Source organism: Chroicocephalus ridibundus, chromosome 7 (assembly GCF_963924245.1).
Source record: "Chroicocephalus ridibundus chromosome 7, bChrRid1.1, whole genome shotgun sequence".
NCBI lineage: Eukaryota > Metazoa > Chordata > Aves > Charadriiformes > Laridae > Chroicocephalus > Chroicocephalus ridibundus.
In genome coordinates this window covers 642,214-669,763 of record NC_086290.1, presented here as the reverse complement: position 1 = coordinate 669,763, position 27,550 = coordinate 642,214, and the positions used below count along the sequence as shown (strand labels likewise).

At 46.1% G+C, this 27,550-nt stretch overlaps 1 protein-coding gene across 2 annotated transcripts in view; it reads right to left on the bottom strand.

Annotated features, from left to right (window-relative positions):
* The window catches only part of ACVR1 (activin A receptor type 1), a 63,509-nt gene extending 43,515 nt beyond the window's left edge, over positions 1 to 19,994 (bottom strand). Inside the window, exon 1 of one of the 2 annotated variants that reach the window (XM_063341574.1) lies at positions 19,836 to 19,994. In XM_063341574.1, coding sequence (XP_063197644.1) covers positions 19,836 to 19,843 — 8 coding nt within the window. In that variant the 5' untranslated portion in view covers positions 19,844 to 19,994. Of the gene's footprint in view, positions 1 to 6,985; positions 7,005 to 19,835 lie in introns of those variants that run through there. The other variant, XM_063341576.1, reaches the window with a different exon arrangement.
* Positions 19,995 to 27,550: the final 7,556 nt, after the last annotated feature.

The following is a 27,550-nucleotide window of genomic DNA, read 5'->3' as shown; positions in this document are numbered from 1 at the left end:
AACCACATGAGCAAGACACCCCACTGCTGCCTCCGGGCAGCTGAGGGAAGGAATGCAGAGCAGTACAAAGGTAGGCAGCAGGAGTCTCCTACACCCAGATTTTCTTTCCATGTCTTCCTCCAGCAAACATGTGCAGCAGTCCATTTATTCTGAAGCTTTTCCTACAGCCCAGTCCTGTAGGATTTCTAAGGCTGGTGTTTCTGGGGTGCCAGGCAATGCTCACACAACCACAGCTGGTCAGCCAGCCGGCTCCAGGCAAGTACTCCCTCCTCTGTGGCAAAAAAGGGTTAAATAGTGACAATCCTAACCTACATTAATATGCACATCCAACTGGCTAAGACTGTACAGGCTTCAAGTATCTCTTACTCTGTTACACCAACGTGCACCAGTTCCATTTCACCCACCCAAAACACAAAGCCAAACCCTTGTTTCAATAAATTACACCAACTGAAATGGACAAGCTTATGGCAATTCCAAGCAGCAAACAGACAAGGCTTCAGGTAGCAGAAGAGCTGTACCAGCTTGGCTCCTCTGTAACTTCAACAGGTTACTGTCAGCACTATTAACTTTTAGCTTCACAGCATTAAACAAGACAAGTGAACTGAGCATTCTTACAAGAATTGCTCATCGAGGTCAAATAACCCTGAAGGACAACGACACCACACTGGCATGGACAGGCAATGGGGGAAGCAGGCCACTGGCCAGAGACCGCAATTTCCTAGTCTCGACAATGGAAAAAGCAAAAAGAAGAAAAAAATATTAAGGAGGAAATAAGCAGAACTGCAGCGATCATTTAAAAATAAACTGCTCATACAGTTTAGAAATAAGCGTGACAGGAGAAACAGGTCAGGAATAGACACAGGACACAGCATATTTATATATTTAATATAACGTAACATGGAAAATGGATAGACTATTATACATATAGCCTATAGGCTAGAACAGGAAATTGCATCCCAGCCACCATATATACTCCTAACAAGAATTTCAGCAGTTTTACTTCAGAGTGGATTTAGCCTGGTCCGTTTTCCGGAAGCTGCCACTACCACACGTGGCTCAAAGCTGTCCCAAAGAGGCCGAGACCTTTCCGCCCACATTCTGCGCTGGAGCACATTTGATCCATGCCAGAAACACCAGCTTGGCTTCCTCCAGAAGGAATCCAGCACATACATGCCCAAACTGCTCTGGACTCGCAGTAAATGGAGCTCATCAGGGGCATGAGCTTCAAAACCCACACTGGTGGTCCAAGACAACACTCTGCTGCAGTTAAGAGCCAAAACGCCATCTGCCCCTGACAGCACGTTTCCCTGACCCCCCTGCACCCCAGCTTTCCCCCGCAACATCCACCGTCAGCTACTGAAGGTAAGCAAGCAGGACTCTAAGACGGTAGGGGAGAAGAAAGGGGGATAAGAACTCACTTTTAACTGAAGGAAAAAAAAATGGGGGGGTGGATTGCACACCCGAACAAAACACCACTGCTCTCCAAGTAAGTTAATGTTTAGTTTTACTTTAATACTTGTCAGCCTCTGCAGCTGTCTCCTCTTGCAGTTGGCACTGATCATTGCCAATCCGGGACTTATTTCCAGTGAAGACGGCATTGTTTTATTGGCTACTTAGGCAGCGCCTGCACCATTAATGGAGTTTTTATCTCTCCATTTGCCTGTCAGTACAGAACCAGCCAGTCTGACTCTGTTAACATTAAGAATGCTTATTTTTCCCTCACTCACTATCTCCAAGCCAAAACAACATCTGGAACTTCAGCTTGCCATACAAAGAAGAGAGACAGATTAAAACTGGAAAAAGCTACGCATCAGCTTCCAGAGCTTTATAGGTTTCTGCTTTTATCCAAATTTCCCACATGTACCTTCCAAAACAGCCCTATTGGGAGAAAAACTGAGTCTCTCATACAGACTCCCAAACACAGTGTAAAGCCCTTTCCACTTCAAAATAACCTCAAAAAGGATTATCAGAAAAAATAACAGGAACAAAACTGATACTCAAGTTTAGAGTAAGAATTTACCATAGCTCTTTAAAAAAAACAAAGGTGACATACCAGTGACCTAGAAAAGGAAATTAAACAAAGAAATATTAGCGGTGTGTGTTACTTTATCAAGTAATGGAAAAAAAAAAACTGGCGCCATTTCAGCATACATAAATGTCCCACTTTAACAGACAGCTGTCTCCAGTGTCATTTAAGTAGGCTTTTTGCTTAGATCATGTTCAACGAATCACGAAAATCAATACAGCGAAAAAAACATAAAACCACGCTACAGACATGTACAGAAATCAAGCATGTACCAACTAGCACCAGCCTTTTCTGGAGAAAGACGTGCCAAATAAACACAGACTAGTTTTCCCAACAACATTTATTGAACTCTTAGTAGTTAATTAACAGAAGTCATGACTACTGGTTATTTTCTAACCAGCTACCACACTGAATTACGAACTTCAGGCTTACAACCGCAGAAATGCTCTCCCACTCTGCCTGCTTTCTCCCCTGACAGACGCACACCCAGCCCTACCGGGGCCCTGGCTCCCAGCCCCACACACGCTCCCTGCCATGGGCACACGTTCAGCCTAACCGGGCACTCGGGGAGAGCGGAGCCGGTGGACCTGCCATTTCCCACCCGCCGCCCGAGCCCGGGGCTCCCGGAGTGCGAGGCTGCCTGTGACACCCATGCTGTGCCCTCGAAGCAGCCGCTGCCGCCCGTCCCTCCGCGCAGTGCCAGCCCTTCCGACAGCCACGCCGCTGCACACCGCTGAGTGCTAAGCAATGAACACTGTCAGCGAAGGAATTTTCACTTCTGTAATGCACAGAACCCCCTGGACAAATTATACAGTTTATGGTCCTGGGCCGCAGGAAGCTGCCTTGCTGCTGAAGTCCTACCAAACACACTGTTTTTTTCAGCTGACAATCACATAACATGAATTTGAATGACCAAAGCAGAATAAAGTGTATGTTTTTAGGAACAAACAAAACATATGTCACAGGTTTCTACAGCTAGCAGCAGAGTTTTAACATAACATAGAGTGGAAGCCAATTAAAATAGTTCCTGTTGAACAGAATCCATCGTGCTGCGAGTGGAAGGACAGAGCGCCAACCACTACATTGTACAATTGCTTTAACAAAGTCTCATAGCAATGACGATCAGCTTCACATAGACATCTCATGCCAACTTCAGCCAGATTCGGGGAAGCAACAACAGCATACGCTCAAATGGTAATTTGCTACTGAATACATACAAAAAACCTCTACCTAACACTTCAGAAATTACTACTGTTTTAGCAGATTTTTGCTTTGCACCCAGTTGTTGCCTGTTCCCAAGGCATATACTAACGTATTAGCTATTTCCTTTCTGAAAAGAAGCATTAACTAAAAGCAACAGCACCCAGAAACACACCCAGCTCTGCTAAGAGCAGGACTGTGTCGGCAGCCGGTGCCCCCTGCTGCTGCAGGCCCCCAGCCCACACCGCAGGCAGCCTGGCACTCCACAGAAAGCCAAGCACCAGCCAGCAAACAAGCAGATGAGAGCCAAATAAATGAATTCTTTATCAATGCTTTTAATACATTATTTTTCTGTCAGTTGGTTGAATAAACACAGAAGGTACTAAAACATCTCCAAACCTCCCAGAACCGACTGAATAATACAAACTTACTTGACAACTTGAGCTAGTAAAAATAAAAGTCATCCCTACTGATTCGTGCAACTGTCATTTGTTTGTGTAACATTCACCATGGACATGGGTAAGACTGCATTCATTTGCACTAGAGATTTGGGCTCAACCTGTCTTGCTGTTGTCTGATGCCAAGGGACTTCCTTCTTGTCCTGCACCCAATTTTCAGAAAAAATTATCTAATATTCCCAGAGCACGGATCATCAAGACCAGGGCTAGCAGAGTTTGAAACTATCAGAGCAGTGAACCGCTACTGCAGGAAGTTGCTTGCTGGTCGGGTTTGTTTTTCACGAGGAGCCATTTATATAACCAAACAAAATCTTCTCTCTGCTTAGAATTTTCCTGGATTAGAAGACTAATGCAGCATTTTCTTAATACCTAGTTCACAACAATGCATTAAACTGAAATTTAGCTATCTACAGAAGTTACATGGCATAAAACATTTAACTAAGAAAAGCACTTTGATTTCTCCTCTTTTTCTCTTCCCTTACTAACACCATGATCATTTTCACTCACGCCAAGTCCTTCAAAGTGATAATTTTCACTCCATTTTCTGGAACCTCCCCTATCCTTCACCTTTGCATCTGCCTTCCCATCCACGCTCTCTCCTTCTGGCCACCATCTCTTCCGGCTATGTTCTGCACTAGAAGAACTTCACATACACTAGATAGCAGATGATTTGCAAACACTGTCACCTTGCTTACAAAAGGATCAGACTGAACTTGTGCTAATGTCAAAGAAAGACATTAAGGGAGGCAATACTGGGCAGTGCCTGAGATATTTCCTCCTTCAGCTGGGTAGCTGACAGGAACGTGGAGCCTGGGGTCGGTCTCATTCAGGACACCTGAGCAGTAGAAGGCTGAAGAGCGAAGCAACTGGCTACCTCTTCTACCTTCACAATTTTTTATTTTTTTAAAGCAGCTTTTATTAGTGAATGCAGTGCACGACGTCAAACTACTTTTTTCTAGCTGGGATCAACACCTTTTTTGTTCCCTTTTTTCCTATTAGGTTCTGCAGGGCACAGCCAGGGTGCCAGTCATCTGTGATCTTTCACAATGACAGTGAACATTCAACAACACGGCATCTGGGTTTTGGGGAAGACAGGTGTTGCTGGAAACAAGTTAACACTGATCCACAGACATAAAAACACTGCTGCAAGAAACATGACTACTAACAGCAGATCTTTAAATAACAGCCCTTGTAAGAGATGTCTTCTTACCTCCATCTGTTTCGAGGGCCATGTATTTCTGGACCTGCAATTGCACGTTACCTTCCAGTTCTCCTCAGGCAGCAACTAGACTGTACATCTCACTGCTGCACTTATCGGTCTGTTCTCTTTTCTTTAAAGTCCTGCAACTGCTACACCTCTGTATGACCAGAGGCAGACAACCTCACATCAGCACCACATGCAAGCCAGAGAGCACAAGGCAGCTCTTGTCTACAAACGGCTGGAACGTGAATTCTGAGCAGAGGCTCTGCTTGATGGTCTGCATTTGACCATATCACTGCAGCCTCACCTCCCCTGTCACCAGCTGGGGAGGAAACGGCAAGACATGTCTGAACAGCTCTGCCATCACCCGTGCGAAAGCCTGCGCTGCCATCGCACCACGACACAGGCAGCAGCAGCAACGCCAGCTCAGCACAGGCAGACTGAGCCATGCCCAAAAAGCCCCAGAACACCAAGGTTCCCACAAGCAGGAATGGGAAAAAATAAATAAATAAATAAATAAATCAAACAGCTTCAAAATAATTTTGTGGTAAGCTTCCAGGGGCAGGGCTGCCAAACTAGCAATTCTGGGGAGGGCTGTACGAGCTAGGGATCTTTGCAGGTCTGCACTGCTCCCCAGGAGAAAACCATTCCTGGCCACCTGAAAATCCAGCCAGTCTGCACAAGCTGCTTCAGGCAAGTAACACTGCCCAGAATTATTTTAGCACTATATAGAGTATTTCCATCCCTCCTAGACTGCTCCAGTTCTCTGCGCCACAGCTCTAGGGGCTGTGTTATGCCACACTGGCATTAGAGACATTTTCTTTCAGATGAGTAAAGGTTTCTTTGGACTTTTCACACTGCTTTAAGACTCCATTTTTATCCCCTTTCTCCTATCTCCTTCCTCAAATTCAAAACCTTATTCTTAGATATGCTTAAAATGACAGTGGCATTATTTCAACGCACTTCATACCCCCAACCGTTCTCAGCTCACATTGGATAAACCCAGGGAATGACTATCCAACACCCCTGAACACAGCCACGCTCCCGTTCTGCGGCAGCCACTTGAACAGGGAATTCTGTACTCAGGATGGATGCACACGATGGAAGTTTCCTTGGATCACTACCAGGAAAAAAACAGCAACAGAAATGCAAAATAAACACTACTCAGTAACTGTATGAGCATAACGATTAGAAAAAAAAAAAGCTAAGCAAAATTCAAGGTTAAACCAAACAAAAAAACCAACAACCCCACACCCACACCATTTGGAATTTTACCTGGTTTTCTGAAATTTCAAAACTGCTTTTTACATTTGCACAGGTGGAATATTGATTTCAGGTTTTGGTATGTATTTACATACTTCCAAATTGATCACGGTGATTTAAATTACCAAGTTGAGTCACAATTTAAATAACCAATTTCACATCTGATTTTGCACTTATTTTTTGTTCTTTTCTAAAGAAAGGTTAATTATTGTCCAACACAAATTAACATATTGCTAAGATTAACTAAATACAGACTTTAAAGACCATTTCCCCAGGAAAAAAGGCAGTCTTGTTAAGAATAACGGGATGGAAGGGAAGATGACGACTTTTGACTGTTACTGAGAGCGTGCTGTGCTGGCTTTTGGCAATGGGGAAGGAGAGCCCCCAAAGTTGCTGCTGCAAATCTTTGCTTACCCCCACCAAGAATTCAGGCAAAAGAGATGCAAAAAGCATGTGGAGTAATAGATGGCAAGACAGAAACCGAGCAGGCATTGTGTGAGGGAAGCCTACAGCACGGGATGGAGGGAGCACAACCGGCAGCTCACACGAAGGGCAGCGTGCGTCAGGGCTGGTTAGAAGGTCTGCTTTACACCCATTCGGCCAAAGCAGCTCCATGCTTCCACTTCGGTGGCCAGCAACCCAGGCTCCTAGATGTTATAGTTCACATTTTACCGTAATAAAAAGCAATACATTTATTTTGATTATTTACTCTCTTACAAATAGAATATTCCAAAAGTTTACTTTTAATTGGAAAAGTTTGACTGTGCTAATTATGCAAGAAAAATTATCAAAACATTTTGATATCAAAGTCCGTATATTAGACAAAGGCCACCATACCTGCAGTTACTGAACTAATTAACCCAAAGCAGCCGACTCATCTTGCTGTCTGGATGACCTGGGGGTGTGGGGGGGATAAGACTGCGCTGCGTCTCAGTTCATAGATTGGATGGACACACGCTTTTCTGTTTCACCGGACTGCAGGGGCTCAGCCCCTGCCCGCTCCATCCCCTTCGGCAGCGAGCACCCACCAGCCCATGACCGACTGGAAGAGACAGATTTGAAGAACTTTGTAGGAATCGCCGAAGTGTTTTGGATTGGGAGGGAGGGTTTAATCACCTTTAAATCACCTTCATTACACAGCAGGGGCAAGCGTTTAATAAACTTTATTTAGCATTTACTGTGTTCTTTTACAAAAAACAAGAAGCAAACAAAAATACAAATTAAATTAAACCCAAAACAGTTCAACCTTTTAGGTTAATTTTAACTTTTATACTTCAAACGCACAATAGCAAAGGTGAAGTCTGTTTCTTCAGGACCTCAGTATCACTTCAGGGGCGGGTCAGCTCAGGGATTAAAATCTAATTAGTTCCTCTAATTCTTCCACAGAGGTCTAAATTTTAGCTTACTAGATTTTAACTCAATTCATAGTAAAATCAGATGCTTTTTCTTTTTTATGTTTTATATGGAAAATCTTTACCACGTTCATTTATTTTATTTAAATATTTTAAATTACTTGCAACAGAGAAAACATGTTTTTGCGGGTTTGTTTTACAAGAAAAGTGGCCTCTCAAGAGCAGAGAATCAACAGAATCTCCTTTTAACGTTTAGATATTTAAATATTTCCTCAGTGTCTCAAGAAACTGCTCGAATACTGTGGCAGAAAACCCAATGTACTTTTTTCTTACTATATGAGAAAACCCCCACGGCTTTGTGCAGAGCCAGCTGGAGCACAACACAAGGGACAAGCAAACCTTCAATGCAAAGCTAAGACAAACATTAAACTAAAAAATGAACCATTATTTATGCACTTGTTACAGGAAGGCTATAACTCCAAAAGACGAGCCCCAGAGAAACTGGAAGAACTGTCCAAATCACCTTCGAGAGCTAAGGATAAGCAGGCACGCTTTCCATACACTACATGCTTACACACCAGCTTTTACAACTGCAATGCGCTCGTTTTCAGAAGAATCCCTCACTTCACATACAGCCAAACACACCCGTGGGACTGAAACACGATCAATCCTCTCAAAAAAGCCTTAGCATTTTTGGAAGAATATTTCAGAACTTCAAGGGGGGGGGGGGGGAATACATTTCATATCCCTTCATACCATTGGCACACCAAACCCTCAGAGATTTCTTTCATTTTACTGATTCTTCACTTCTGCTTGCATATTTATTTTGGGGGTTGGTTTTTTTTTTTCTTCACATTCCCATTGGTCATTTTAGAAAGAAACCTTTTCTGTGCACACCTAACCATCATGCAAGAATTTGCATATGCTCACCAAGCCCTACTCCTTTGAGGGACCTTGACATTCAGCCCACAGAGGGTCACCACCAGCGCAATCTGCCCAAGGGAGACACAAGGCCCCCAGCCTTTGACCCGTGCAGAGCTGTCCCCTCTCACCTCCCACCTACAAAAAGCTGTGAAAAACCACAGTCCTCACCCTGCGAGACGTTACACGTGCTACCAGGAACTCCTCAGGTAAGACAATCTCGAGTCAAACATGCAATCAGATACCATCGCATTTCTTCTGACTTGATCTTGATAAGAACCTTATCACAGTGCCACAGCACTACAGCGTACCAGTCAGTGCATCAACCAGGGCACAGACACTGCAGGGTAAACAGCAAGACACGCCACCTGAAATCCCAATGAGATGTTTCCAGCTACTGTTTTACCCATATTCACGAAACACAAAGCGCACACACAGAGCTGAACAGCACCAATTAACTGCTGATAAGCAATAACTTATTTCGTTATGGATACTCAGCCACATGCCTGGCCTTTTGCCATTAACACTCTTCAGTGACACATAAGCATCCCGTGAACCCTGCCTCAGTGTCCCTCTTTCACCTCTACCCCCACCAATTACTTGTATCTGTAAAGAGCACCAAACTTCACCTCAGTTCTCCAGAACTCTCCTTTGAGAGGCCTGACAGCAGAGGAGACTTTCGCTCCCAGCACATGGGTTCTTCACCCAATAAACCTTGTGACCCCAGTGCCAGGGCCACTTCCAGTTTGCAGGGGTCTGAATTCCAAGCTGAAGACCCTACCCAAAGCTGGTAGCATCAGTTCTCCAAGTTCCATGCTGGTTCCGGTCCCATTTCTACAGGCAGTTACTACCCACACTCAAATTCTGTGGTTCTCTCTCTCTAATATTCCCTCACGTCTCCTCTAAAACCTGTTGAAGGAGGCTCCTTTGCTCTCCCAGATTCTCCACAAAGTCCTCCCATTTCCCCATTTGCTGTGAAGTCCCACAATCACATAATCCTAGAAAGAAGTCCATCCTGTTATTAACCTTTCAGGAGCAAAAAGAGCTCAAAGGGAAAGGACCATATGCTACTCTCAGCAAGGCAGCATCAAGAAAAAAGAGCACTCCCCACTCACCCTGACCGATCAAACCCCAGCATTCCTACCAGAAGGCAGTTGACAGCTGTGAGTTAGGCTGCTTTCCTCCCCAGAAAAAGTGGGGCTTGCCCATTTGTTTTGCTTTCAGTCATCTTGTGGCACACACGTGCCTGAAGAAGAGCACTTGCTTATCTTTCCAGATTTTCCATCACAGCCAGGAAAAACTGTAAATCTACCTCTCTAAAGAAGAAACCTGTTGATTTCTTCACTCAGGTCTCAATAATAACATCAAGTACCACGAGACAAACACCGGAGTCGTTCAAAAGCTGCCAGCTAAAGGCGTGCCTAGATCAGAAAATGTCCAGGAATGGTTCTCACCATTCCTTATGGGAACAGTGCAGGCACTTGCAGGAAACTCGCTTAGGCCATACAAGGACTGATGCTGCAGAGCAAGAATGATGACAAGGGGGCTCTGTGCAGAGGAACAGTAGTCTCTGAATTGCATCTACTTCACTTCTGCATAGCCTCAAAATATAAACAAGCTCTCAAAATCCCTTTGTCTTCATCTGCCACTGTGTTGAAGCTGTTCTGCAAGGCTGGGCTAATAGAGCCACAGCACATTAAGTTAATTCACCTTTTCCATTTGCTCCAGTCCACTCCCCAGAGCTCTATATCCAGTAGATATTTATTTTAAAGCTAAGCCAAAACCATTCAAATGCTAACATTTCAGGGCCTTCAATACTCTGTTTGCATGCAGTAGGGCCTCTTTTAGAATAAAGAGCATCCACTTTGGGAACTAAACCAACATAGTTATAATTGGGCTACATGTCAAAGTTTTACAAATCCCCAGACTGGGAATAAAGTAAGTTTTACTCCCAGCAGACCCTTTGTTAAGGAAGGCATAAAACTGCACTACAGACTCAGAAACACCAATTTCTCACCAGAGACTCCAGTAACTGCGTAAGAAAACCGACAGCTTCTAAAAGCGAGTTTGGTCTTCTGGCTCATAACTGCCTGTCATTTTGGCCTTCCTAATGGAGAAACAAGACAAAGTTCCCTCAAAATCCTGGACCTTGCTGTACATTAGAGTCCAATAAACGCTTTATTTGAATGTCTAACCAACATCCAGGATCAAATCCCAACTAAAAATACTTTTCCATTCATTAAAAAAATGCCACTTTTGCACAAGGCATGGAAATACCGTATTTCTTTTGAACAGTATTTTAATGGTGCTTAGGCTTTTATTTCCATAATTTAAGAACAGTCACACTGATGCACTCATTCTTCAAAATATTATTTGTGTTGTAAGGAACATGTTTGGAGGGAAGAGTCTAAATAGCTTCAGATTCTAGAACAGGTTTTGCAGAACAATTATGCACAAGTTTGCTTCAGAGGTATGGACATGAGTCTTACAAATGCGTAAAATGCCTACACAAAGACAGAGAAAACCCTATTGTTTAGACAAGTTGGAACATGTTACTCATTTAGATTATTCTCTACTAAAGGCTGATGCAGACATGCTGGGTCCACAAACACACACAAAATTGTCTACGTGGCATTTCTGGCACATTTGGAAAGGCCTAACTGACAATCAACTAATACGACGTTAAGAGAGATGGCAAAAGCAAAGCCAAGGAGCTGTTCAAGAATTTTTCAGAAGCGCACAGTCCTGACACCAAAAGCCAAGAGGCAGGATCCACGAGAACAGACATGGAGGAAAGACCAAGTTATGACACATTTGAAAAATAGGAAGCCACGCCATACTCCAAGCTGCACCTTTACTGGTGCTGCACAAGCACGATGCAGGAATTTGCAGGTAGGGGTAACATATCCCAGATTTCTTTGCAATCTTTTAGGTGGAGCTTTTTCTTCTATCCCAGTGACTTGAAATAACTTGCATGTTTCTTTCTGGACAGAGAAGGGTTCAAATTATGCAAAGATGTTGGAGTACGGCCAACACTCAAATGATTTAGCCTTCATCATAACCACAAAGTAAAGCCGTACCTCTGCTCTCACACAGACTTGTGTTTGGGGAGCTAGTCTGGACAGAAAGAGCTTCTACACTGCAGCAGAAGGCTTCTGCCTGGGAGAGAGGAAGAACTACATCAAAGTAAGACCCTATGCTACCTCTTCAGTGAAGGCAGCTCCTGAATCAAGATAAGCAGAGATGGTTGCACACCACATTTACGCCTAGTTACCCTTGAGATGAAAAGCCATCAGAGTGAAAATTGCCACGCAAGCATGTTCTTATCATCATCATTTCATTTAGGCTCAGGATACACAAAAGTTTTACAATTCAGTCCAAAAATACAGGTCAAGTAGAATAAAAATCACTTAGATCAATGCCCAGTAAGTAAGAATGAATGTCCAAAAAATAACTTCAGCCTAAGTTTTCCAAATATTTACTTTATTTTTCTGTTGTAATCACAATAGAAACACAAAAGCACAACCACTCATTTCGTTGTTTTTTGGTTTGTGTTTGGTTTTTTGTTTTGTTGTTTGTTTTTTTTTTTTAATTCACAAGCGTCAGCATTTTTTTATGAGCTAAGAGCACATCTAAAATACTTTTTATTATTAACTTGAGCCAGCTTTTAAAAGTCAAATTGAAAATAGCTTTTTTAAAATGCACAACTTATTTTAATTCCACTGCAAAGCAGATATGAATTAGCTAATTTAATACTCAGACTAGTGCACTACAAGTTGTATATCTTATCATTCTGACAACAGAAAATAAGGAGTCACACACATTATAATACTACAAGATTGACTGCCACATAAAATCCATTGCCAAATCATCCTACAGCCTGGGATTTGTCCAGCCCATGCAATCAAAATTGATGTTTTATCAGGCTGCTACACAGAACTGTGTTTCAACAGGCAGTTACACTTGAATATCAGTAAAGAGTGTAATTTAACGGGTAAAAAAAACCCCAAAAGTATTACTCCTTATGAAGTCAAAAAGAGTTTCAACATGGACATGATTTTTACCAATAATAAACAACCTGCAAGGTACCACCTATCTTTTCTCTAACGTAACACGATACAATTAATTTATTCTCTTAAACCAAGCCATTATCTTTTCATTTTAATTTCTCTTTTAAGATTCAGCCTTAAAATGACTTAATTGTTGCAGTCCACCCACACAAACACAAGAGACAACTTTATTGCAGTGGAGAGCCCTAAATAGCACCGTCTGTTTTAGGCTGACTAATACAAACATGCTTTTTGTTTAATTTTACATTTGTTCCTAGGGAGATTTAGATCTCATCACTTCTACCTCCAATTCAATACTAACTGACATCGTAGGAAATTACCCACCCCTAAAGGGATAAGTAATGCACATCTGCCATTGTGCACGGCGTCTCACAGAGGACAGGCTGGCCGCCATGCTCATCACATCCTTACAAGACGAAAGGACAGGCAGGCGTTAGAGCCGTGGCACAAAAGCCGTTCCAAAGCATGCGCTTGAGCATGCCACAGTGTAACAGCCAAGAGCAAGCAGGCAACGAAGAAACCTGCGGGAACTCTTCAAGGGGAGTGGACCACACCAGGTTCCCTCCAGCACCAACAAAGGGGACCAAGGGACTCTGCAAACAGCCTTGGTCAGAGTCAGCAAACTCAACAAACCCATGACGCACTCAGGCAAGACAGCAGTTTTCACAAACACGTGGAGGTAGCACACGCAGTCCTGTGCTTCTGCCCAGCCACTCATACCCTCAGAGATCCCTCCTTAGCACAAGCACACACACAAAAAAAAAAAACACAAAACAGGGATTAATCCATGTTAGAACTAATCTAGCAAAGACAAACTAAGTTTTAAGCAAGTTAATGCCTTATCCAGTTCAGCACATGGCCACAGAGATGCCAGAAGAGGTGAAAGAACAGCACACGCTAGGGACTACTTGCTTCCCTGGCATTAGTAGCCACCAAAAAGGCTTGCACAACCACAGCACCAACTGCCTAAAACTGCTCAGCCAGGAACCCCAGGCCATTCAGAGGAAGGTTGGAGGGGCCTGCTGAGGCACACCGACTCATGAAAGCAGAGATCAGCAGCTTGCAGGACTTCAAAAGGAAGCCACTTCTAGCCTCCAAGCTATCCGCCCAGCCAAAGGCGGCTGTCGAAAAGCTGCCAACCTGCTCCTACTGTTACAGGATACTTGCCAGACAAACTGCAGACCTGCAATTAGAAGAGGTGTTTGTTGGCCTCTCTTCTGCAGCTTATTAGCAGAGAGGTAAGGTTTGTAGTCAGAACAAGAAATGCCTGACCTCCAGTGAGTACAACTAGTTACAACTGCACTGTAAGATGAGGAAGAGGTCCTCCTGCCATTTTGCACTCAACTCAGGATGATCTGTGGCTTCAGCATGCTGAGAAAGGAACGTTCTAGGGGCTTCAGACAGAAGGTTAAGAGTTGCAGCATCATCTCCTCTTCTGTAAAGAGCCCTAGATAATGGCTGCTGTTGTTCCCCTCCACCATCTCCTACATCCATCTTTGTTCATTTCAGTCAAGGCAAACGAAAAGTCCAAAGTCTGCCCTGGACAGCCACCAAACTGGAGGTCTTTCTGTTTTAATAAGCTTTTCCTAATCAAACCATAGTCTTTCTTTTCCTAAAACAGACTTGAATTACAACAAGCTACAGACACTTCCATATGTATCTTTTCAGAAGCACTACAGGTAGCTAACAGTAACAAGGTCTGACACTGCCAGGAGCATTTCGAAAAGAGGGAGATGCACTGACAAATGTGGCTTCTGAGGATGAGCAACCATCAGGTCAACAGGAGAAACAGAAGAACAACAAACCATACACCTAACTCAAAAAGAACCCGTGGACTCCAGAAGAGGCTAGCAGCAGATGCTTAGGAAGAAGCAAATGGACACAGCATGCAAAGGTCATTCTTCCACCCTCCTCTGCCCCCCAAACCCATGCTTCCCAGCCAGAGGTAAATTCCCAAGCCCAAAACTGCCCCTGGACCACTGCATTTAATGGTCCACCCACAGACCTATGAACATATCCAATTCCTTTCTTAAAAAAGGCAAATCTGCAATCATTCTATAACTTAAACAGGCACATTTTTTAAATTTTAAAACTGATGACTATTGACTACACATGGTATTCCTTATTTCTTACATCATAAGAAATAATGTAAAATCATCACTTCCCATTTACTGGCATTTCAATCATGACTTTAAAACCTTTATATTTCCTTTCAAACATTTCTCTCCTCAGCAAGAGAGCCAGTTTGTTTAGACACACCATCTCACAAAGCTTTGTAGAACAAGACTGAGCCAACCCCCAGGTAAACTGAAACGACAGGTCCTGAGCATAAAGAAACTGCCTATTCACAGGACAATGAAGTATCCTAATTGCTTAGAGACTTATGCTGCCTTTGTACTTAAACAGAACAGAGCATGATCACTCGAGATGAGGGATGTGGATCTTAGGGGCTTTAGAGGTGTTTAAGAGCTGGTGGTGCACTAATTTGCAGGCAGAAAGAATGCAAAACGTGTTCTAACCAGACCTGGGCAGAATCCTCCATCCAACAGGCCCTGGGATCCAACATGCTGCCTGGCCTGCCAGGCATAGCCACCATGACACAGAGCAATACTCACGGCCAGTACTGGTTCAGCAAACAAGGTGGAGCACTGACAACCAGGATGAATCCAGCACAAAATGAAAGCACAGATCAAAAGAGCCCTGTTTAAAGACAGGATCGTATAATAACTGGCAAAGACTGTGATGCAGCACCTGATGTTGACTATTCACCAGCAGATGAATCATAAGGTCAGTTCTGGCCTTCCAGGGGAAAGTCAGCATCTGAACAGCTAGCAAAGAACACCATCACATTTCTAAAATGCAGTGCTACTTTCTTTCACGTAAAGTAGTAGTAATGTACTTATTTCACTAGGAATATCACCACACTCCTGATGTTCCTTCTAGAAAACAGTTAGCATCCCATGGAATTAATGTCAAAGGCTAGATTCAATGCTACTTTATAATCATAGTTCACTGCAGATATTGTTATGAGAGTAAAGTTTTGAGAGCATGTACTGAATACCAGTAAGATTTACAAATGCAAATCACTTTGAAATAGGAACCTGTGAACACCAAGCTGTACACACGTAATCACAAAAGACCACATTTTAAGGAAGGGATTACCCATCAGCTGAAACTAGGTGCGTACTCATGGTCCAATATAACAAAGAAAACTATTTCATTACACCTACTTATTGCTATCTACCTACACTTTTATGCTTTTGAAAGCATTAGTCTAAAACTGTGTTTTGGCTGCAAACATGGTGAAGAGAAAAGGAATTTCTTGAAAGCATTCCCATGGAACTCCATACATTTCATAGTTGATAGCATCTTCTAAATTTATGATCTCAACACGCTTTGTAAACTTATGTGAATTCAGCTTTCCAACACTCCTAAGAAATACTATCACTCCTTATTTTCCACACGTACAGATATGTAAGGGAAGTAAATGACTTACATCCTTAACGTGTAGTCGCTGAACTTGTCTACAACAGGATTTAAAAGGTACATTTTTAGACAGTGTTAGATACCTTTGCAACCAACATGGTTTTAAACTGTCTCAGGCTCGAGTACCCTCAGGTGTCAAAGCAAATAAACTATCGCTTAATGCACGTGCATACCCTCATCACGGCCAACCTGCAGTCCACCTCAGTGGATCTCCGTGAATTCTCATACACAGAGAGGCTGGAAGAGAGAAGTTATCACTTGGAAATCTACTGCATTCAACACTGCCACTGTAATCTTCTGTGGTTCTATAGAGCGGCACAGATGAGTGGGCTAAGTTTTTAACCTGTTTATACACAGTAGAAGAAATAAATGGTATAAGAGCAGATACTGAGATGCCCATTTGAGAGTTCAGATACCTAAGAATGCAAGTGATTTCAGGCAGCTTTATTTTTTTTGGCAGGGATGAGGGGGCTAAAAGGGTGCCTCATTATTTTACAACGGCTGTCCCTAGATCCTATTTTAGCATCAGGCTTCATTAAATTTAAGCATGCCTTCAGAGTACCAGCTGGCCAAAAAAACTGAAAAAACAACAAAAAACACAAACACAACCCACCCACAACACCCCACTGGTGTTCTTTCCCCCGCCTATGTTCTCCTCCTACCCCAACAGTTTCTTCGCTGCTAAAGAGCCCACTGCTTTCTCCCTTCCCAAGAAGCACGCAGCTTGTGAAAGAGCAATGCAAGGACAGAGCAAGGGTTGAGAGAGAGAGAGGGTGTTCCTCTAAACGATTTTTATCCCTCTCTCGGGCTCATTTGCAGCCCTCCCAAATAAGCTGTTTGATGCCTCTGCTGTTGCTGTGTCTGGCAGTTTTGGCAAGATGATGCAAGTCTCCATTCCTTCCCTGCTGGACACAGACTGAAGACAGGCAAATGATACCATGTCAAGTGATGATGCCACATGCCTTCCTGTCTCCCCCATCCTGGGCCACCAACCCCTTTGTTTTTCTTCACACCTGCACCGAGACTTACTGACAGCAGGCAGGCTGCAGAAGATTACAACGTTATCTGTGAAGAGTAAAACAGCAAAAGAAACCCTCTCTGTAGGCTTGGGAAGACATAAATTTCGTTTGGAGAGCCAGCCTCAAAAATAGATTAAGTTTTGCAGGAAATAGCTATATTTAGCCCTCCCCTTTCACCTCAGACCCTCAACACATTCTCCTGCGGAAGAATCCTTCTAAATGGTGTCAGAGGTGAGCTTTAGCAGGTCACTTCAGCAGAAAAAAAGCAACGAACTTAATATATGTTAATATAGAATACTGTAAACAAGCATCACAGTATCAAATATCCAGCTACTAAGGCATAAAAAAGGAAATAATTCTCATATCTCAAAGTGTGTTAAATTGCAAGCTTCAAGAACATAATATGGCCAAACTTATTTCATGAGTTAAGTCCATGGAGGATGAGCCTGAATTCTGCATGCACCATTCAGGTCTTCACAAATACTTCTGTAACTAACCAATGCAGCCATAGTATACTCTACAGATAGTAGAGACATTAAGGAACAACCTCAACAGCTACCCAATCAAAATATTTCCAGCTTCCTAAGGTACCTATAAAAATAAGTCATGAGAAAATGAGTTAGCAACAGTTACTGTGCACTGGAACTTAAGCAAAGACTGTCCACAACATCTCTGGAAACATCATTAGCACCAGGTCAGTAGGATTTTTCCCTTTCTCAGATTGCAACTTTGAAACATGTTATAAGACTTAAAACTGAAAATATGTAATACAGTTTCTTCCCTCAGGCTGTTTCATTTACATCATAGAACAGCTTGGGTTGGAAGGGACCTCAAAGACCATCTCGTTCCACACCCCGGCCCTGGGCAGGGACACCTCCCACCAGCCCAGGTTGCTCCAAGCCCCGGCCAACCTGGCCTTGAACCCCTCCAGGGATGGGGCAGCCACAGCTTCTCTGGGCAACCTGGGCCAGGGGCTCACCGCCCTCACAGCAAACAATTTCTGCCTCACATCTCATCTCAATCTCCCCTCTGTCAGTGTAAAACCCTTCCCCCTCGTCCCACGGCTCCCCTCCCTGATCCAGAGTCCCTCCCCAGCTTTCCTGTAGGCCCCCTTTAGTTTTGGGCTGCAAAAGCTGATTATTTATAAACTGAAATGGTTGATGGGTGATCTATGTCATAGCAACAGACCTTAAAAGTTCGTCCTGAAATGGAAACAGCAGCAGACAAAATGAAACACGCCTGTCATTACAGCCTAAGACAAATAATCAGAGATTTACAATCAGTAACTACTCCCAAGTCCTGTGCCATTAGGCAAGGAGCAGCACCCCCGCCCCCCGAAATGAAGCAGAGGAATGCGGGTCTTATCCCAGCAAACAAAATACTAAGAGGGAAGGCAAACCTCTCAAAACATTGCACACACTTAACACCTCCGAGGGAGAGCACTGAGCATACAGGAACTTTTTGTTCCCCTAAAATAGATCTGTAACACCTCCTCCAAAAAAAAGTTACAGTCATCAAAGGAACCAGACACACACTTAAGAGCTTTCCACATCCATGATTTTAGCTTTGGCCGATTCCAGTTTCAAGGCAACCCGGTACTCTTCAAACAGTACTAGACCTTCAAGGACAGAACTTGGAGAGTATTTACAAAGTGTCTGCTGCATTCCAGGTCACTACCATTTCTCTGAAGTACGAGGATCACCGTAAAGATCCTATTACAGGAAACAAAAGAAAACTGAAGATTTAAAAATAGACCTGTCATTGCCCACAGCAAACTGCTACAAGCATAGGAGTCTTCTTAAACGAAAGACTGAGATCTGTGACAGATGAGCTCCAGTGCATACCATAAAAACACGCGAGATTTGGGGAAAGATCCTGTTCTCTTCCAAAAGCTCGATGCATCATTTCTAAAAAGCGTTTTTATAAGAAAGTTCTAGTTGTGCAGCTCAGTCCAGAATCTGAAAGTTTCCACCTCATGATGCCACCATTAACAACAGTGTTTTGATTAATTAGCCCCCCCTGCACAACTACATAAACCCCTACTCTTTCTAAACCTGCCGAAGATGAGTTTGTCTCTCAGTTTTGGGAAAACAAAGTGGTTTAGTCCCAGCTTACTGCAAAAGTACTGCTGGAAACAAGTTATTTCAACACATTTTTACAGGCTACCAGAGTTGGAAAGACTGCCTGGGCAGCTTCCCCTACTATATTCATGCCCCAGATTTCACAGACCAGCACCTGGGGTTTTTTTTTAAAAGCCTGGAGGTGAAGAGGCAGATCCGAGCGGGCTGAAATGCCTGCCGGCTTCCAGCCACCGTCCTCCATCACCAGCCAGAGCCTTGACAGCACTTCAGCCAACACACCCCTTTGTTTCCTCCTCAACTCCAAAGCGGCATGACTGTAAATAACTGCATTAATGGCAGGAGTCTGTACCTAACAAAAATAACAGCACAGGTCTGAACCTCCAAGTTCATAGAATGGCTTGGGTTGCAAAGGGACCTTAAAGATCACCTAGTTCCAACCCTCCTGCCCTGGGCAGGGACACCCCCCGCTAGACCAGGTTGCTCAATGCCCTGTCCTCGATTTGGGTAAGTTTATTTAGGTTTTTTTGTTTTAATTTAAAAAAAAAAAAAAAAAAAGAGAGAGAGAGAGACCCAAACCGCCGCCCCTCAGGAATCAGCCCGCGGAAGTGTTCCCTCACGGATTTCACCACGCTCCCCCCGGGTGGAGGCACCGGCGGGCCCGGCCGAGCCGAGTCGGCCCGGGGCTGCGGGAGGAGCTCCGCTCCTCCCGCAGCCCCGGGCCGACTCGGCTCGGCCGGGCCCGCCGCGGCTGCACTCACCTCCTCATGATGGCGGCAGTGGCGCTAGGGCCGCGGCGGGCCGGCCATGGGCGGCGGGGGGAGCCCGGCGCTCGCCCTGCCCGCGGCCCGCCCGCGGCGGCGGCGGCGGAGCGCTGACAAAGGGACGGCGGGGGCGGTGGCGGCGGCGGCGGCGCCCCGCCCCGCAAAATGGCCGCCGGCAGACGTCACTCCCGGCGCGGCACGTCACTTCCGCCGCGCCCGCAGCGCGCCCTCTGGCGGAGGTGTGGGGGGGAAGGTGGTGGCAGTCAGCCATGGCGACGGGCTGAGGGCGCTGGGGGGGTTCAGCCCGCAGAAGAGAAGGCTCCGGGGAGACCTTCCAGCCCCTTCCAGGCCCTCAAGGGGCTCCAGGAAAGCTGGGGAGGGACTCTGGAGCAGGGAGGGGAGCCATGGGACGAGGGGGAAGGGTTTTACACTGACAGAGGGGAGACTGAGATGAGATGTGAGGCAGAAATTGTTTGCTGTGAGGGGGGTGAGCCCCTGGCCCAGGTTGCCCAGAGAAGCTGTGGCTGCCCCATCCCTGGAGGGGTTCAAGGCCAGGTTGGCCGGGGCTTGGAGCAACCTGGGCTGGTGGGGGGTGTCCCTGCCCAGGGCAGGGGGTGGCACCGGATGGTCTAGTTCTAACTAGATGATCAGTTCCAATTAGATGGTATCGTAGAATCACCTGGGTTGGAAGAGACCTTTTAAGATCATCAGCCATCCATCCAACACTGACAAAACCCATCCCTAAACCATATTGCTAAGCACCACGTCTGCCCATCTTCTAAATACCTCCAGGGATGACAGTTCCACCACTTTCCTGAGCAGCCTGTTGCAATGCTTGATAACTCAGTGTAAAAATTTTTCCTAATATCTGATCTTAAAGGTCCGTTCCAACCTAGACAATTCTATGACTCTATGATCTTTAAGGTCCATTCCCACTCAAAACCATACTGTGATTCTATGAAATAATATTGACCTTCTGATGCTCCACAGACCTTCCTGACTTCAGTCCCGTGATACGGGGCTTCCCTGCGGTGCTCCGTTTCCTCAAGACAGTGACGTGACGGCAGAGCGTCAGTGAGGAAGGCGAGTCCCACCACACCAGCAGCTCAGGCTGCATGAAGCTGTTCTGTCAGGACTCGTTTGTCAAAGCCTGTCTGAAACAATAACTTTGTTCCCAAAGACTTTGGAATTTATCAGCCATTACATGTCCCTTTGCGATCAACATGGGGCTGCCATCATCGCCGTGCAGTATGCTCTCACCTGCCCAGGAGCGTTGTTCTGTGCTTACAGCCGAGCTAGGCTGGGTTTTCCCAGGCAACACCACGGTGCACAGCTCTGCTGCTGATGGACGTGGAGCCCCGCTGGCTTTAACAGCCCACAGCACATACCAGCGGGCACACCACAGAGGGTTCGTTCCTGACCCGGGGGAGGCAGACACCAAACTGCACAAGGACAACGGCAAACCATGTTCTTGTGATGGTGACGAGATCGCAAACTGACTGAACCCTCACCTGCAGCCATGGAGGTAGCAGGGAAAGATTTCGGGACAGAGGGGAGGGATGCTGCACCCTGTGTCGTTTTGTTCTTTTTCTCAACACATTCGGCACTTTCCAAGCAGTGACATTAGCATCTGTGAGACAGGAGGTGAAGGAGTAAGAGGAGTGAAAACAGAAGACGTGGAGACATAGCATGAGTCAGGCTGGGACAATATGGGTAGTAATCACCGTGGTGGTGTCGGGGTGGGAAGCGAACGCTGCTTCCCTTGGGAAAAGGCAGGTGCACAGAGAGTTTGGGAAGTGCTCCCTCAGAAGCTTCTTTGTGCGTACAGCCCATTTATGCACCGCTTTCTGAATGGGGCCAGGATTTGACTCATTATGAGTAATAGGAATGTTTGAAACAGAGAAAAAAATACTAATTCCTTTAAAAATACAGATAGGTCTACATTTGGCTCAATTGTACAAGGCCAGTGATTTTCCACAGTGTACTGCCAAATAACTGAGCGTGACATTCAAGTAGCTCGTGTGTAGGTGTCCCTCAGGAGAAAATACAGCTCTAACAAGAACCATTTTCCAAAAGGGAAGACTAAGGGTTGGGTATCTAAATAAGACTTTACAGAATCTAAGTAAACAGCTAGATTTTCCAGAAATGCCAAGCTTCCCTTGAGGCTCCGCAGGTGGTGCTGACAGCAAACACTTCTGAAAATCTAGCTGCTTATTTGCTGCCTAAAGCACCTTGAAAATAGTAGCCCACGTGGTTAATAGAGCGTGTAACAAAGGGTAACACTGTTGGATTAAAAGCCATCTCTAACTAATGACAGGTTGCAGGATTTCCAGGCGACATGAGAAACTGCATGGGCTAGAAACACTTTGCATGAAAAAGTTCCCACTTTACTTTTGGTAGAACAACATGAGCTTTGGAAACTGTCATTTTCTAAGTAACCCACACATCTCTTGCTAAGGGACAGCTGTTGCTAAGTGCGCATTCAAAGCCACAGAGGGAACCTGAGCTAGAATCCGGAATTAGGACTCAGCAGCTCCTGCCCACAGACTAATGTAACTGGATCATGTACAGTTTACAGGCAGATGATTTTTAATTAATAGTGAAGATGGGGGAAGAATTAGGTTCATGAAGAATCTCAGCATAATCTGTAAACATGACTATTTTTCTGTCCTTCTGAATATCCCTTCTTATTCATCATCATAAGCATCCTCAGGAATAAAAATGCTTTACAAAAGGTGCAGGTTTTTTTCAATTATCTTTTCTACCAGTATCGTAAGTGTTGATAGGAAATTCCAGCTGTGAGCAGAATTTTACCTGTAATAACGTCGTCTGGGGAGAAAACCAGGGCTGAAGTCTAAGATGAATACCATGACAAGGTGTTTCGTTTAACAGCTGGCAGTGGTGTCTCGGAATCGGGACCGCTGGCTCTGCCGCGGGCCGGTGATTTGGGGAGGCTCAGCTCACAGGGCTGTCGCTTTGTGCCTCAGTGATGGCGCAGGGAGGGCAGAGAAGCACCGCGCTTTTCAAGTGTTCCGCAGTCCCCCAAGGAAAGGTGTTACGATTTAATGAGCGTACTCATACATAGCTGACTTTGCACAGCCGTACAAGGGTCTCCAGTTCACGGCAGGGTACCTCTTGGAGCTACTCTTTCCATGCCAGTGCACAGTTTGTGCCTTTTTCCTGGATAATGTTTGTATGCGTTGAGGTGTAATACTGGCATGTCCGTGTGAAGGGAGTACTATGCGCATGGACTGCCACGCACAGACATAAGAATACACCCATTAATGCAAATCTCATGCTCTTCAGAAGTATGTGGGCACCAGAAAACCATTGCAAGCAGAGCACACCTTTTGCTGTAGAGCAGGTTCACCCTGTCGTCCTTCCACATAAAAAACTCTCCCAACAAGACAGCAAGTACAGCAAAATCAGGCGTCTCTGTTTTGAAATTATTACCATGGTAACCTGAAAGCCCTTTGTACTTCATAAATTCTGCCTCTCTCTGGAGCAGCTGAAATTTCAAGTAAGACCACTTTGCAGTGCTCTGTGAGTGTGGAAACAGCTCACACGGTTTAAAGGTGACATAGAGGAAATTTTTGGAAGACGAAGGCGTTGTTGGACTGGGTCCAGCTGCCTGGATGGGCTCGGGGGGATGGCTCAGGGTCAGCACGGAGCCCAACGGCGAGGCCTGTTCAGCAAAAAAAACCCACAAACCAACACTATTATCCCTTCTAAAATACACAGTAAAAGGTATTTTTGTTACAGTACATGAAACGAGGCCATACATGAAAAAGCCTACCTAATAATTACCTGGAGTATAGCTCAGGTTTTAAACTCTTTTAGCATTATTAAAATGAGTCCGTAAAGACTTTGCTTATGTGTTGGAGGTGAGCTGCGGTATAGAAATAATAATCCAGATGACCTTCCAAGCTGCTGCTTGTCATGAATCATTTTCTTTTGCCTTGGGGAAATTTCTAAATATATATATATATATATATAAATATATATATATACATGCAAATAAGCAAACCTTTCAGTTGCAACGCAGCGACGGTTGCATCACTGCCCCTTCCCAAGCGAACGGCACAGCATCGTTCTGAGTACAGCTGCTGAGAAAACCCCGGGAAGTACTCAGGTTTGGAATTAAAGAGCTCGTTTTAATATTTAGCTGTGATAAATTTGACTGAGAGTACATGTATTTCATCAGGCGTCTGTGAGTCAGGCGCGTGAGTCACCAAAGGAGCCGTGCTCAGGCCGCTGAAGACAGACGGCGAGGCCTGTCCTGACAGTTCCAGTGCCTGCGTGCAAAACGCCCATTAATTCCTCTGAGGAGATTTAATTAGTGTGAGGATGGGGCTGAGGACATGCGTGCTGTCCCAGCTGCTCTGGGAAGGGCCTGACCCCAGCGCCTCCCGTGTTTCTCCCCGTTGGAGTCCTTGCATGGCACAGGCACCTCTGCGCCGTGCGTCCCACGGGCTGCGGTGGCAGCGGGGAGCCAGGTGCGGTTCAGAACAAGCACGGAGAGGAGAGCCCAACTCCAAGTAATTAACAATAACATATAATTGCTACTAATTCAGTTTTACACAAATTACACACTATTATTAAATTAAGCAAACCATGTTCTTGCATCTGAGCATTAGCAGCATAACTCCTTTTCATCCCATTTTTTAAAACAGCGCTTGTAATTAGTCCCCTTTGCTTTCCAAACCGATCACATGCAACACTTTGTTTTTACCAAAACACCCACCAAAAAGTGTTCGAGTTCTCTAATTGCAAAGATTCGCTTCACATGGCTGTGCAACTTCTTTCTGCTCTGGGTGTTATTTAGGAACAGCCAACTGGAATTTATTGAAATTATGTCAAAAAATGAATGATTAAAATTGCTCCCCAGCTGGGTGGGAGACCTCGCGTGCCAAGTTTCAGCCCATGAGAACTCTCGCAGTGGAGTCACGGGGCGCACGGGAGGTCGGGCTGGAAAAGCCGGCAAGCTCTTTACCATTTCAAATGCCCAGACCATGACATGGGCAAGATCCAATGTCCCTGCGGGCGCTGGACGCTGGCTCTCCTCCGCTCGACAGGTTCTCTGAGCCATGCACCAGCCCCTCCTCCCCGCCGCCCGGGGCTCTGGGGCCGGGCTGTCCCCTGTCCCTCCTGCCCACCGTGGGCGTCCCAGCGCGGCCAGTGCCAGCCCTGTGCCCCGACGGCCCCTTCTCTTCCCTCTTGGCTGGGGATGGTGCTTTTTTTGGCCCCTGCTTCTGTCATCTGGCATTTAAATGTAACGAGATCTCTCATTGCTAACATTTATAGCAGCAAAATATTTAAGTTCCAGGGCTTGTAACACATGTTATTAGTGTCCCGTTGCCAAGCCCAGCTGAAGGCTCCCCAAGCCCTTCTCTTCGGGTCGGTGCCAGCCAACGGAGGTCATGCCTGGCTGCGCCGCAGCGGGTGAGCAGGAGCTGCCGGGGTGACTGGTGAAATGCCACTAGCACCAGCACACCCCGAGGCGGCGCTGGAGCCCTGGGCACACTTGCAGGGCCAGGAGGGAGAGGAAAAGACCACCTGCACTGCCCCAGATAACGCCACCTCGCAGGGCAGTGACAGCCAGATCACCTCTGTCCCTGGCCACGGCCTCGGCTCACCACCGGGGCCGGCTCCAGTGCTGGTCACACCCGGAAGGTGCCGGCACATGAAGGGTTTGTCCAGTGGGTCCATGCAAGGGGCTGAGGAAGAAGGAAAGATGAGAAGGGCAAGCTACGGTCATCAGCCTGCCACAAATTCAATCAAAGGCAGTAATTAAAGAGAGATAGTGGTTTAATGTGCCTAATCTAGTAATGCGTCTGCCAGGGCGTCTATTAAAATGCTGCTGCGGCAGCCCGGGCAGTCAGTCTGCACAAACCACTCGGAAGGCAAGGCGGAGGGGAAGCACGGCCCGGTCTGCACCCACGGACCTGGCACGCGGCCTCCTGACCCTCGCCCTCCTCGCCCCGCCATGGAGTCGGCAGTGCCGGGATGCCCAGTGGGACCCTCCTGCCCCCCTGCGCGGGGCACGGCAGGAGGGGAGTGGGGCAGAAGCACTGAGGCACGCAGGAAGCTGTGCCTCCATCTAATAAAGATGTTCCTGGCTTTTGAAGAAGCCTAAAGCAACATCAAACATTACCAAAGAGTCTCTTCTTCCTGCTCCTGTTTTACCTTGTGTTACGATGACCTCCAAGCTTTGAAAGCTGGTCTCCAGCACTCTGCACCTGGGCGCTGCGTCTGCGGGTGTTTCTGCCTGGTGCGCAGTGCTGCTCGGCACGGCCGCTCTGCAGCGGGCCAGGGGTGCTGGTGGCCCCCAGCCATCACTCACCAGCCCATCCCCGCAGTGGTTTGGGGTCATCCCAAAGCCACAGGTCCTGGACGCCCTGGGGACCTCAGGGGTTGTGAAGAATAAGAAGAGATGTTTCTGATCCTTATGGTCACAGCAAGGAGCTTGAGAAACCCCAAAGGCTCAGCCAGACAATACAGCAAAACCCCCCCACATTTTAAGCCTCCAGATTTTTGAGCTAACCTCCAGAACTGTCTCCTTGCGGCCCGAAGCTCTGGGGTCGAATCAGGGGAGCCCTCACCTCTGCAGGGGTGAAACAGGCAGCCAGCAGCCGGCTCGGCCACCGGCGTCCTCTTCTCCAGCTTGTCTTTTTCAGGACTTCCCACTTCACCATGGGCTGAGGAATCCCTCAAAGGTCTCGTCACCTGCACCTCCCCTAACAGACCCACTCCATGACGGATTTCTTCAGCCTTCTGCTTGGAGGTGGTGGCCAGGCTCTGTGCTGGAAAACCACGCCGAGTATTTCGGAGCAGTCCTTGACACATGCTCTTCTGTTCAAAGAGTAGACAAAGGAAAGAAAAGTGGACTGCAGGTGCCAAATTTATACCTAGGAGTGAGAGATGTTGGGTGTGAGGTCTTGGCCCACCCTTTTACAACATCTGCCAAGCAGAGCCCGCGATTCAAATGCCTCCAAAGCACAGGGCATGAGATCAGCGCAGCAAAGGGCAGGTCTGAAGTGGTGGCTAAAAGGGGTGGCAGCATCAGTATGAAGATAGTTCTCATAAATCAATTCTCATACAGCCAGGCACCATTTTTATTTCCCTCTCCAACAGCTGATTAAGTAGCTGGTGAAGGGAAGACGTGTAATTCATCGTCTGACTCAGGACAAGGAACCAAAGTCCTCTTGCTGTGATGCTTCTGAACAGCTGGAAAAGGAAAGAGGGAGAAGGTCTGTTAATATTGGACATGGCAGAAATAACCCGGCAATATATCAGAGGGCAGACAGCCTAACGCAGTTGAGGGCAGCGTGTGCTGTGAGATTCCATTATATTTTAAATAAAGCACTTTGAAAGGTCCCAGATTCCCTCAGATCCTCTGTGACTGGCATGGATGAGGCTACAGCTGGACTTACGTCCTTCTCTCTTGGACAAGCTCAAAGCAATCCAGTGGGATGCTCGTCTGCAGGGTCCTTTCTGGGGAGCGCAGTTGTCGCATGCATGATAAAACGTGGCTGGAATATCGTGTGGTGCACAGCAAAGTGCCGCTGCCGCAGCTCAGCTCCAGACAGTGCTGGGGTGAGCTGGGCGGCGGGGACGGGGGCAGCTATAAACAGCTGTAGAACATCTCCCCGGAGCAGCTGCTCTCGGCAGATAGGAGTGCCAGCATGGAACAAAGAAATAAAGCCATGTCG